Source organism: Leptodactylus fuscus, chromosome 3, assembly GCF_031893055.1.
Source record: "Leptodactylus fuscus isolate aLepFus1 chromosome 3, aLepFus1.hap2, whole genome shotgun sequence".
In the NCBI taxonomy this organism is placed as follows: domain Eukaryota; kingdom Metazoa; phylum Chordata; class Amphibia; order Anura; family Leptodactylidae; genus Leptodactylus; species Leptodactylus fuscus.
Window position 1 is genome coordinate 221,230,756 of NC_134267.1, and position 13,638 is coordinate 221,244,393.

A 13,638-nucleotide genomic window follows, 5' to 3' on the forward strand; every position below is an offset into this window, starting at 1 on the left:
TCTGTACTTTGCCCTCTAGTGGTGCAATATCTATCAGCGGCCTGGTGCAGAGTCCGAGCTTTCTTAGATCTTGCATTAGCTTTGCACTATTTATCTATCTACTGTCTGTCTCATAGCTATTTATCACATGTTTAATATCTATGTATTTAATATTAATCTAGCTATTTCTATCATATTTTGTCTGATATCTCTATATTAATATGAATCTGTCTTGCTATCCATCCATCCCATATCTAGTTATTTATATCATATTTGTCTGATACCTTTGGATCTAATATTAGTCTATTATCTGTCTATCTATATTATATTTTTTTGATTATTAATTGCAGTTGTGTACACCCTGGGACATGCATGTAATATAACCAATAGTAACACATCTCACAGCTATCGCTATAATAAAACACCAGACTAAATTAAGATTATAAGAAAGAATTCTCAAAGTTTCACTAATACTTTGTCATCAATCTATCTACATTAAAGGGATTCTATCATTAAAATGCTATTTTTTGTCCCTAACACTTAGGAATAGCCTTAAGAAAGGCAATTCTTCTCCTACCTTTAGATGTCTTCTCCGCGATGCCGTTCAGTAGAAATCCCGGTTTATGTCTGTATGCAAATGAGTTCTCTCGCAGCACTGGGGGCGTCCCCAATGCTGCGAGAGAACTCTCCAGCGCCGCTTCTATCTTCGCCTGGAATGGCCTCTCCCTGCGTCTTCTTCCAGCATTGGCTTCAAACTTCTAGACATGGCAGTCGGCTCTGCCGTCAGGCCTTGGGCAGAGCCAACTGTGCATGCCCGTGATAATTTTCCTGTGGCTGCTTACACAGTAAGCTGGGGTAAGCAGCCACAGGAAAATGGCCGCAGGCATGCGCAGTTGGCTTTGCCCGACGGCAGAGCCGACTGCGCATGCCTAGAAGTTTGAAGCCAGCACCGGAAGAAGATGCAGGGAGAGGCCATTCCAGGCAAAGATGGAGGCGGCGCTGGAGAGTTCTCTCACAGCATTGGGGACGCCCCCAGTGCTGTTTGAGCGCTAGGAACCACCCCCAGTGCTGCAAGATAACTCATTTGCATACAGGGTAAAACTGGGATTTCTACCAAACGGCGGCGCAGAGAAGACATCTAAAGGTAGGAGAAGAATTGCCTTTCTTAAGGCTATTCCTAAGTGTTAGGGACAAAAAAATAGCATTTTACTGATATAATCCCTTTAATACATTGTGGTACTGACCACATATTTCACACAACATCCAAGATGAACCTAGCTTGAGTTGGTGGTGGAGAACTATCGAGAAGTCATCCTTTATGAAGTCTCCTTGATTTCTTTTCTTCAGGTATTGAAGTCCATTTTGCTGTTTCCCACTATTGAGAGGATGGCGCAGTCACCACAGGGCAAGATAATGACGCCATGGTTGTGCAACCTGCGGTATGTGGTGTACATGCCTCTGTATCTGCTTTCCTTCTTACCGGAAGTCATGAAGACATTTCTGGTGAAGTTAGCCCTGCGAGGGATCAAAGCTGCGGATGAAACCTTGGTGGTGGCCTCATTGAACCTGTTCAGAATGGATTGTGCTGGTAGGTGTGTTGTATACTAAGTAATGACTACATATAAAGCTATTCACCTGAATATATACCCACAAGAAGTCTGCACATGGTATGTTAGTTTACCAGGGAATGGTAACATTCTTATTCCTTGTATGGGTCATGTGATAATCCTGTAGGTACCTACTCATGTGATATCTGTATGGGTCATAATGCAGTAGGTCTCTACTCATTTGATACGTGTATGGGTCATGTGTTAATCCAGTACGTGTCTACTCATGTGATATCTATTTGGGTCATAATCCAGTAGATGTCAACCCATGTGATTGATACAGTACCTATATGGGTCATATGATAATCCAGTAGGTTTCTACTGATGTGATATCTGTTTGGGTCATGTGATAATTAAGTAGGTATCTACTCATGTGATATCTATATGGGTCATAATCCAGTAGATGTCAACCCATGTGATTGATACCTATATGGGTCATATGATAATCCAGTAGGTGTCTACTCATGTGATATCTGTATGGGTCATAATCCAGTAGATTTCTACTCATGTAATATCTTTATGGGTCATATGATAATCCAGTAGGTTTCTACTGATGTGATATCTGTATGGGTCATAATCCAGTACGTTTGTACTCATTTGATATGTGTATGGGTCATGTGATAATCCAGTAGATGCCTACTCACGTGATACCTGTATGAGTCATGCGATAATCCAGTAGATGCCTACTCATGTGATATCTGTATGGGTCATGTGATAATCCAGTAGATGCCTACTCATTTGATATCTGTATGGGTCATGTGATAATCCAGTAGATGTCTACTCATGTGATATCTGTATGGGTCATGTGATAATCCAGTAGATGTCTGCTCATGTGATATGTGTATGGGTCATGTGATAATGCAGTAGGTGTCTACCCATGTGATATCTGTATGGGTTATGTGATAATCCATAAGGTACCTACTCATTATATTACAGCTATTGGAGCTCCTTTATGTAAAGAGTTGTGACTCTCACATGACCTGGAGTTTTGTCCTCTACAAGTGTAACATCGCTCTCACTTTCCCTGCACTACCGTTCAAAAGTTTGGGGTCACCCAGGCAATTTTGTGTTTTCCTTGAAAATTTACACTTTTATTTATCAAATGAGTTGCAAAAGGAATAGAAAATATAGTGAAGACATTTTTTTTTATGTAGATTGTGAGCCCCACATAGAGCTCACAATGTACATTTTTTTCCCCTATCAATATATCTTTTTGGAATATGGGATGGAAATCCATGCAAACACGGGGAGAACATACAAACTCCTTGCAAATGGTTTTTTGCCGTTTTTTGCCCGAGATTTGAACACCAGGACTCCAGCGCTGCAAGGCTGCAGTGTTAATCACTGAGCCACCGTGTGGCCCCATGAAGACATTTATAAGGTTATAAATGCTCCATTTGCAGCAATTCCAGCCTTGCAGACCCTTGGCATTCTAGCTGTTAATTTGCTGAGCTAATTTGGAGAAATTTCACCCCATGCTTCCAGAAGCCCCTCCCACAGGTTGGTTTGGCTTGATGGGTACTTTTTGTGTACCATACGGTCAAGCTGCTCCCACAACAGCTCAATGGGGGCTGGCCACTCCATTACAGATAGAATACCAGCTGTCCGCTTCTTCCCTAAATAGTTCCTGCACATAATTTGGAGGTGGCTTTCGGTCATTGTCCTGTTGTAGGATGAAATTGGCTCCAATCAAGCGCTGTCCACAGGGTATGACATTGTGTTGCAAAATGGAGTGATAGCCTTCCTTATTCAAAATGCCTTTTACCTTGTACAAATCTTCCACTTTACCAGCAGTAATGCAACCCCAGACCATCACATTACCTCCACCATGCTTGACAGATGGCGTCAGGCGTCTTCCAGCATCTTTTCAGTTGTTCTGCGTCTCACAAATGTTCTTCTGTGTGACCCAAACACCTCAAACTTCAATTCATCTGTCCATAACACTTTTTTCCAATCTTCCTCTGTCCAATGTCTGTGTTCTTTTGCCCATATTCATATTTTCCTTTTATTAGCCAGTCTCAGATATGGCTTTTTCTTTGCCACTCTGCCGTGAAGGCCAGCATCCCAGAGTCGCCTCTTCACTGTAGATGTTGACACTATTTAATGAAGCTGCCAGTTGAGGACCTGTGAGGAGTCGATTTCTCAAACTAGAGACTCTAATGTACTTATCTTGTTGCTGAGTTGTGTAGCGGGGTCTCCCACTTCTCTTTCTACTCTGGTTAGGGCCTGTTTGTGCTGTCCTCTGAAGGGAGTAGTGCACACCCATGTAGGAAATCTTCAGTTTCTTGGCAATTTCTAGCATGGAATAGCCTTCATTTCTAAGAACAAGAATAGACTGTCGAGCTTCATATGAAAATTCTCTTTTTCTGGCCATTTTGAGAGTTTTATCAAATCAACAAACGTAATGCTCCAGATTCTCAACTAGCTCAAAGGAAGGTCAGTTTTATGGCTTCTCTAACCAGCAAAACTGTTTTCAGCTGTGCAAACATATTTGCACAAGGGTTTTCTAAACATCCATTAGCCTTCTTACACAGTTAGCAAAAACAATGTACCATTAGAAGACTGGAGTGATGGTTGCTTGTAATGGGCCTCTATACACCTATGTAGATATTGCATTAAAAATCAGACATTTGCAGCTAGAATAGTCATTTACCACATTAATAATGTATAGAGGGGATTTCTGATTCATTTCATGTTATCTTCATTGAAAAAAACTGCTTTTCTTTCAAAAATAAGGAAATTTCTAAGTGACCCTAAACATTTGAACGGTAGTGTAAATGATCAAGATTTATCTTTATTGGCAGTAAGCAGAGTTCTGGAGAATTGTGAGGACGTGGAATAGGAAGTGGAGAGGAATAAATAAAACTGGAGATCCCCTTCAATATTTAGAAAAAGTGTTTTCAAGGCTAAAAATATTGATGACCCCTTCTAAGGTCACTAGCCTCATATTACTTGGGGGTCTATCCTCTTGCACACCCTATGATCAACTGTTCTCACCAGCTCATATGCAGAGAATGAAGCAGGAAGCAGATAGCTCGGTTCTGTACAGTGGCCAGACCAGGTACTGCAAATCAGCTTTCATTCAGTTGAGAGCTCAGCTGTAGTGACTCAGTTCAGCCACTACATAGAGAATGGAGCTGTCTGCTTCCTGCTGTATTAGCTGCTGGGAACAGCTGATCAGTGGCGGGGCTCGGTGTCAGACTCCCACATATCTGACATTGATGACACGTCTTCTATTTTTAATCCTAAAAGAAAAAAACTCTTTATATTAAAGGGGTTGTCTAGTAATTATAAGAAACTTGAGGGGCGACCGGAGTGGAGGTAAAATAATTTTAAAAAGTCATTCTCCCCTGCAGTTCCATTTATGATCAAGGCTCCTTATGGCTAAGGAGATATTATCAGTGAGGATGCTAAGATTGGGGTAAATATTTTGGCCAGTTCTAACAAAAGCCACTATTGGTGAATGATACAAATGCCAGTTATATGGAATCTACAGTATTAATAGTCTTGTAGTTGTCACAAGTGGAATAAACAAAAATTTAAACCAGGTTAGAATGAATGAAAAACATAAATAGCAATATTAATTTCACTGACCCACAATTGCTCCCATTCCAGTGTGTACTGGGATCCTACTTATCTGTAATTCCTGGTCCTCTCTCGACACACAAGCCTATTCACCCAATCACTAGATGTGGTGGGTCACTAGGAAGCAGCGACTAGTCGGGTATCTGGGTAGTTTCGGCACACACTGTCTACCAATAAGTATTTGGACACCCAGTAAAGTTCGGCGGAGGTGGAGTTATGGTCTGGGGGTGTTTCTCCTGGTATGGACTGAGACCCTTGGTCCCAGTGCATGGTAAACTCAACGCCGACACCTATTGCACTATTTCAGATAACAGTGTGCGTCCTACTTTATGGCGGTTCTATGGGTTGGACCAATGTTACTTCCAAGATGACAATGCCAGCTTTCATGTATCGAGGTCTACCATGGCTTGGTACAGTGACAGTCAGGTTAACCGACTGGTCTGGCCTGCCCAGAGCCCAGACTTGAAACCTATCGAGCACCTCTGGGACGAGTTGGATCGCCGAACTAAGGGGTGCAGCAAAACTGACCAAAATCGGTAAAAGAATTTGCCTTCTCCAAGCCGAATGGAATAAAATACCCCCAAAAAATCTAAATTGATATCAACAAAATAAATATTTTGTTTGTGCAAATACCTCTCGAGGCTATTTCCAGGAGAAGATGGTTAACCAGAAAAAAATGAGAAAATCCATATTCCATTGCTCAGGTGTTAGCCGAAATTACCCAGGATCACTTGAGGGCAGGATGTGTTATCTAAAATTTGTCTTTAAGACCTAGTGTGACAGAATTAGATGTGTATAACCTGTTTGGAAAAACACTGGCTCCTGGCCTGTAATACTGGGTGAGTCACGGACACCTGCGAAATGTTGTCCTAGGGTACGCTAAAAAAAACCCTGCACCTCCATCCAAGTCATTTTCCTCTTTATTTATTCTCTGTCCAAGACTTTTTTGCTCTGCAATCATCTTTCTGTCATTAAATAAGTCCCTGAATTGCTTCCCTGTACCATCTCCGAAAACTGTAACTTTTTTTTTTTTTCCGACTCGACTTTAGTAATTTTAACAAGACATATTTCTGCGACTATTAAAGAACGTTTGGTCTCTGCAAGAGGTCTATGAGTGTTAGTCGATGACCTTTCCTCTCTTCCTGTGGTTTGTTTATTATCCGTTTCTAGTGACGAGCTGAGGTACAGGGCCCGGGGCCAAATCCTTTTCTCAGACAAACCTCCTGAATTCTGTTCGGCAAATACTTCGGAAAGCCACGAGCCAAACAGCATGTCAAAAAAAAAATGACACAACGCTGGGCAATCCTTGCACAGGATGCAGCTCAGTTTTTAAGTGCAAGACACACGGCTAATGTAAGTGTTGCAAATATTGACATAGCTGGAGAGCCGTGGCAAGAAGATTGTTATATTTCAGCACGGAAGAAAACTTTTTTTTTGTTTTTGATCAAAATTTGATCTGGCGCCGTATTGTGCACAGCGATATAGGCTTCTTTATTTTTAATAAAGAGAAAGATCGCTCTTATCTGATCTCTCCGGATGGTTTAGGATACTTCACGTTCTTCGAAAGCTTATCCAATTTCTATTTTTATAGAATCTGGTTTTGGTTTAAGCGTCAATATTTTTGGGTAAGTCACAATTTTTATAGCCAGAATCGAAAAAGGAAAATCATCAAAGAAAAAGTTGGGACAATATGTATAAAATAGAATAATCCAACGTTTTATAATACAGGGTTAGGCAGGGAGGTATGGATGGTTTGAAATAACGGGTACACACTCATTTTTCAATGAAACTCAAATTTTATTTTTTCAATGTGTAGCTTGGATGTTGCCATTACAAAAATCAAAGAAAAACAAAAGAAAAAAGAAATTAAAACATTGATTATGGACGAACATCGAGGGCTGGCTTAAACTGCTTGACGCACCTTTTCGATGCTTTACGGGGTCCGTACCGTTCGGTCACCTCCTCGTGCAATTCCAGGTCTCAAAGAACCTGTTCGTTGAAAGTGATTCGCCCACTTCGTTATCGTGTCAAACTTCGGAACACGACCATGACGGCCAACGTTGAAATGATTTTGGAAACGTCTCTGTGTTTGAATAACAGAACGGCCCGTTTCAATAAAGGCGTTGTACACGAACACACGATCGACCACGTCTCCATTGCTACTGAAATGGCGGCTCCTGATGAGCAGATACCCCCCTTCTTTATCCACCAAGGTTATTCCCACCTTGCGTGGCGCCCTGTTCAAATCATCCATACCTCCCTGCCTAACCCTGTATTTCTTTTATTTACTTATGTAATCTCCTTAGCCATGTCTCTCTCTTCGGTCTTTTTGCTGCCAGTGTTAGTCCTATGGTTATCTACTGGATCCTGACTACAAACAGCCTCCTGTGTAGTCAGACTCTGTAAGTAGAAGCTCCCAAGCATACAGACTATTTATAGTGATCGATCCTGCAGTTGCACCTTCCCAAGATGTCACCAAGTAGGTTATGATAATGCATAGTCCTACAAGGAGCTAGCCACTTGAGTCAGTAGTGCAGTCTTGTGTTCCTTAGTGTTTTTTTAATACATTTTGAGACGTTTCGTAGTATAGATTCTGACGCCAGTTACATGATAAAGCTGACCATACACTTCAGATAGATAATGCTATAGATAAACTCTACATCCTACTGGGAGAAGAAGAGGCCACTGTGGAGATCGCTGCCCAATACGTGTCCAGCTGTCACCAAACAAGAAGAAGATGAGACTCCACGGACTTCCATGAAAACAAAAAGATTGGGAATGTTGGAACCCAGCAGTTTGATCCTTCCCTCCAGTGATGTCTCTCATTGAAGAAAACCAAAGAGGTTCTCATGCACATAAGACAATTGGCCAAACTCCTAAAATTGCCTGCTTGGTTGTCACTAACGTAGCTGTCTTCCATGCTGTCTAGATGAAGCAAAAGACGCTGGTTCCATTAGCTAGTACACGCCAACGTCTAATAAAGAAGAGTCGCCAAGAGCAAAAAGGGCACTCTTACCCAGACGCATGTCAAAGATTGAGAAGGTGTGAAAATACTCATAGGAGAAGAGTTTTAAAGGAAATGTGTTGGCAGTTTTGACCCCATGTAAAACTCCGGACAAGTATACAATTTAAGTACACCTATGTAGATGTTCTTAATAGGAGCATGACTGAGAAAACAATGTCTTATTCTGCGATTTGCCATAATACCAATTCCTCTGTGCGTTCCCTAACATTTACTGGACTCTCTGTGATGTGTACTCTTGAGTGGTGGCTCTAGGGTCTGTCCTGGAGACCACTGGAACCATAGAACTTAGTCGGATGTGTGTGGTAGTTCTCCATAAGGTAATATGAATAGATTCCCTACTCTCCACCACTCCGTAATGAGTCGTTGTACTTCGTCAAGGGAGTCTTTCACGAGAACCCATTATATCAATCCACCCCTGGAAATTAATAGGCTAGGTCACCTAAATCAAATAGAGTCCCCTTGTGAATGGGAGCCTCTGTTCCCAAGATAACGTCTTTTTTTCTTCAGTATGCAAATGCACTCTTTGCGGAAACATTGGCATTGATTCTTACCTCTTTTGGGGCAATATCAACGCCCTTGTTGCTGTAAAGAGCCCACGTCCATATTGACAAAAGCAATATCTCAGCGACAAAGGCTCCGATTCACAAGATGGAAACACTATTTGATTCAGGTGATCCTGACCCTATCTACGAGACTGAGTTCTGGTGACAGACTCCCATTTAAGGAAACTCCCAAAGTGTTCCGAGATCCTCCTAATTCTACAACAGATAGAGCCCAACTATTGTGATTCTGCAGTTTTTCGATCTTCACCGGTGGCTTCACGATTGACCTTAAATCCATCGTATCGAGGCGAGAGATCACAAGTACAGAATTTGGATCGAATATTTCTCCTAAACCATACAGTAAAAGCTGACGGACCCTAGATTTTGACCACACCCATGGAATTGTGGGTACAGAGCAGCAGACTATCCTTACTCATTGCTTTATAATACATGTGAAGTTGTATACATTGGAAAGAATGTTTAAGTGTTTCCTTAATCGCTGTGATATAACTTTCATCACCAATGTTCTCGGACTATTTTAAGAAGAACCAGACCTCTTCTGCGTCACTGGGGTGGAAATAGAAGCAGACCTCCCTGCTTAGTTAAAGTCGGTAACCGTGCCACAATAGACAATCCGGAGAGAAGCTGTGGTGGTTTCATGACATGAGCCCTCTGTGGGCTTCTTTCCCTAGTGAATCCTTTTTTCCAGTGAGAATTCTTTCATATCCAGAGCCCTATCCCTACTGGCTCAATAAAAAGACCCACATTTGCAGGGCAAGTAGGAAAGATTAATTCTCTTAAAATCTTTCTGACTCAAATAAAAATGTTCTTTGTATCGGATCAGCACATTCCCTGGAATTGCTTCATTGAAAACTGGGATCACGTTGAAACAGAACGGAATGAATTTTTGTGTCTCGTCACATATCAAGACACGGAGGTTGACAGTGTCTAGATTATTTACTGCTAATCTTTCTGTTTGTTCCGATTATTAAAGGGAATGAGCCACCCCTGAAATGACCTATTTCTTTCAATCAAATTTTATGTTAAACATATTTTTTTAAAATTTTTTTTTTTTTTTTAAATTTTTCACGTTGTCTAAATTTTTTAAAAAATAGTCCTGACTCTGGCCACTAGGCCAAATACTATGCCGAGACTTCCTGTTTTCTTTGCAGCAATCACCTTACTTATCGGCACATTGTCGATCACAGCTTTCATATACTGTATACACAATAGGTGATTTTACAGATTATCTACCGTCTCTACACAATGACCTTTGTAGAGGCTACAGAACATGCGTAGAAAACTCTCCCATACAAGTGAACATTGTCTTCTCCAGTCCATTGTGTCTAGAGACCATAGTCCACCTCCAAGAGTCAAGAAATCACACATTTTTTAAGGTGTAGTGGCAAGAGTTGGAATTGCAAGATTTTTAGGATTTTTTTACAAGATAAAAAAAATCCTAATAACATGGTAAAATGAAAAACGTTACCAAAAATTCTCAAAAATTCAGTTTACTATGAGAATAAGAATCTCCAAACTAGAAGCGGTTTCTTCTCACAAGCATTGGACACAATAGGGGTTTAACTACCATTGTACCCCTTAAATGCCGCAGTCAGTTTCGAGCACAGCATGTAAGAGGCTCCTCAGAGGGCCTAACACTAGGGTTGAGCCAATCTTGAGATTTCAGGATCGTTTTTAAAATCTGATTTTCGATCATTTTCCAGCCGATCCCGATCGTGAAATTTGCTCGATCGCCGATTGGTATCTGATCTTTCCCGATCGCTCAACCCTATTGGCCAGTTTCAATATCAAAAAAAAGAAAAGTCCAATGTTGCTCACCCTTTCCTGATGAACAAGGTGCACCATCCAAAACGCCTCCGGGACTGAGGACCCAAAAGATTTCTATTCCAACTTGTGGTGAAACATAGAAGGATCTGCGACACTTGTTCAATAAATTTTAAAATCCAATGATTTTATTCATATCTTCTTCTTTAAAAATTCACAAAAAACACTCCATGTAGATAGAAAAAACACATACGAAAGATAGTCGGACAAGACAATATAAAAACCGCTGTCAGTAACGCATGATAATGGCTGACGCGTTTCGAGACCAACCTGGTCTCTTAATCATAGCTCTTGTGCGTATTTGCAAATACGCACAAGAGCTATGATTAAGAGACCAGGTTGGTCTCGAAACGCATCAGCCATTATCATGCGTTACTGACAGCGGTTTTTATATTGTCTTGTCCGACTATCTTTCGTATGTGTTTTTTCTATCTACATGGAGTGTTTTTTGTGAATTTTTAAAGAAGAAGATATGAATAAAATCATTGGATTTTAAAATTTATTGAACAAGTGTCGCAGATCCTTCTATGTTTCACCACAAGTTGGAATAGAAACCTATTGGCCAGTAGCCAGGCATTGTGGAAACTAATGTGAGACCTTGATCCCGCTGAAAAAGATCGGTATCGGAATTCCAATCGCGATCATGAAATTTACTCAAACCGATCCCGATCGCTCAACCCTACATTTCCCCCATGCCGCTTTTGCAAGCGCCGATAAGTCACTGTGGTATCCATGCCCCTGACTAAGGCCTCAATAGATTTAATTTGACTACACCTATTAGGTCTTCCCAAAGACAGGTGCTAATAGGTTACCTAGCAGTGTTTTGTTCATAGATTTGATACATCAGTATTGCAGTATATTTAACAAGTGATCAAGCTCCCTAATAGTGAAGTACCCTCACAGCTCGGGAGGGGAAGGCAGCGATATGGTTGATGAAGAAGTCAAGGTTGGGGCAGGCGGAATACATTAACTTAGCAAAACAGCTTCACAAGATCACTAAGAACCTTATTGCTCAGGCATTTTCTAATGGCGGAAGGTGCCTTGAATAGTACAAGTGTTCAGGGGATTGGTCTTTAAGAAGCAGCCACAGAGCGTGTTTGTGGCCTATGTGAAGAAGCGGGAGCTGGAGGCCGGACCTGGCAAAGCAAGGACTTCAGTAGTGGGGGAGAGAGCAGAAATGGCAATTACCAAGGATATCCGATTCTACACCCAGAATATGGTGCTTGGTTTGGTTGAGACTCAGTTGGGATGCAAGAGAAGAATGCTGCCAGACGCATCTTGTTTTATCTTCCTTGAGAACAAAGGACTGTGTACGATGAAGAAAAACCACCATGACATTGGAAGTCCGGCGGAACCAAGTCTAATGTGTTTGGACACCTTGTGTAAAGGTAGAGATCTGCTTGCAATGTAATATATAGCATTGTCACGATTGGAATCTATGGAGTTGTGGCTGTGACTATCTTGAGGAACATTGGCTCAGATTTACTACGCTTTTTATGGGAAGAATATGCAAATCTGTCTCCCAAGATGTAAACAGGGAGACAGTGCCTCTGTTATGCTGCCCTCTATGGGAAGCACCCTGAACATCATGCCCGACTTCCCAGAAGTCTTTACTGCATAATGCGGGGTTATAACCAAATCAATGAGTAATGCCAGTCTTCATAAATCTGCCCCATTAATGTCGACATTCCCTTATATACAACTATGGACTGTATAAACATCATATTCAGTCTTCACATTAACAATGGCTTCTATGGCATCTATACGTCCACGGATACACCCATTATAAGCCAAGTATACCACTACGATTTATTGTTAGTTGACACCAGAAAAAGAAAATTGTCTTCAGGAATGTAGAGCTTTATTGTGTAGACTTTATGAAGGAAGTTGTAAGCACAAGAAACATTGTGGTTACTGTATTTACATAGGGTTTAACTTACGATAAGGAAAGTTTATCCCAGGAAGACTGTAAAGCTGTAATAGTGAAGTCATCCATTATTATTGCACTTTAGTGGATTGGATTTCCTATCTTCGTTACTTCGCTTCACCTCTCCAGACTTGGAAGAAAGGTTCATCCTGACAAGTCGGGTTTTCAACCCTCTCCATGTTAAGCTGCCGTTGTAGGCGACTGCGGAGAAGTGAAAGATGAATTTTCATTTTGGCCGATGCTACGTAGACCTCGTGCAGAACAATTCCCAGCTGCGCAGTAAAGGAACCAGTTCTGTTTAGTTTGAGGGTTTGTCCATATTTCCAATAATGTTTTATTGCTTCTGTGCATCTAACATAAAACATGAAGCCACTGTATAGACATGATTAAAAATATACAAGCATTTAATGTACACAGCTCCTATGCAGAGTTATATGACTCTTACAGAATACATAAAATGTTGTGTGAAATCAGCTCCTGTCATGTGATGTTTTCATGTGCCCTTGTTCTTCAGTGAGAGATCAGTGATCAGGGGCAAAGGGAGTGAAGAAACACATTACCATGGTCAGACTACACACAGGTAGAGATGGGCAAAATTTTCAGGATTTTTTTCAGGTTCAGGTGGCTCAGGTCGAAGATTAGTTTTGGAATTGACATGTTCAGTATAAACCAAACCTTAAATTGGATGTAGTGTAGAAAACTGTCAGGGCTCCTAGGAACTTATCTATAAAACATAGTGTAGAATACTGCCAGGGCTCCTAGGAACCTATCTATAAAACATAGTGTAGGACACTGGCAGAGTTCCTAGGAATCTATCAATAAAACATAGTGTCTACCGTGCGCAGTGTCATCAAGAAGTGTAAAGAGCCCATGGCACTGTGGCTAACCTCCCTAGATGTGGACGGAAAAGAAAAATTGACGAGAGATTTCAACGCAAGATTGTGTGGATGGTGGATAAAGAACCTCGACTAACATCCAAACAAGTTCAAGCTGCCCTGCAGTCCGAGGGTACAACAGTGTCACCCCGTACTATCCGTCGGTGTCTGAATGAGAAGGGACTGTATGGTAGGAGACCCAGGAAGACCCCACTTCTTACCCAGAGACATAAAAAAGCCAGGCTGGAGTTTG

The 13,638-nt window shown here is 41.3% G+C and overlaps 1 protein-coding gene across 3 annotated transcripts in view; it reads left to right on the forward strand.

Annotated features, from left to right (window-relative positions):
• LDAH (lipid droplet associated hydrolase) overlaps positions 1-13,638 on the forward strand; it is a 171,785-nt gene that overhangs the window by 136,901 nt on the left and 21,246 nt on the right. For all 3 annotated transcript variants that reach the window (XM_075269199.1, XM_075269198.1, XM_075269200.1), the window contains one exon: positions 1,327-1,567. In XM_075269199.1, the coding sequence (XP_075125300.1) occupies positions 1,327-1,567 (241 nt within the window). The remainder of the gene's footprint in view (positions 1-1,326; positions 1,568-13,638) is intronic.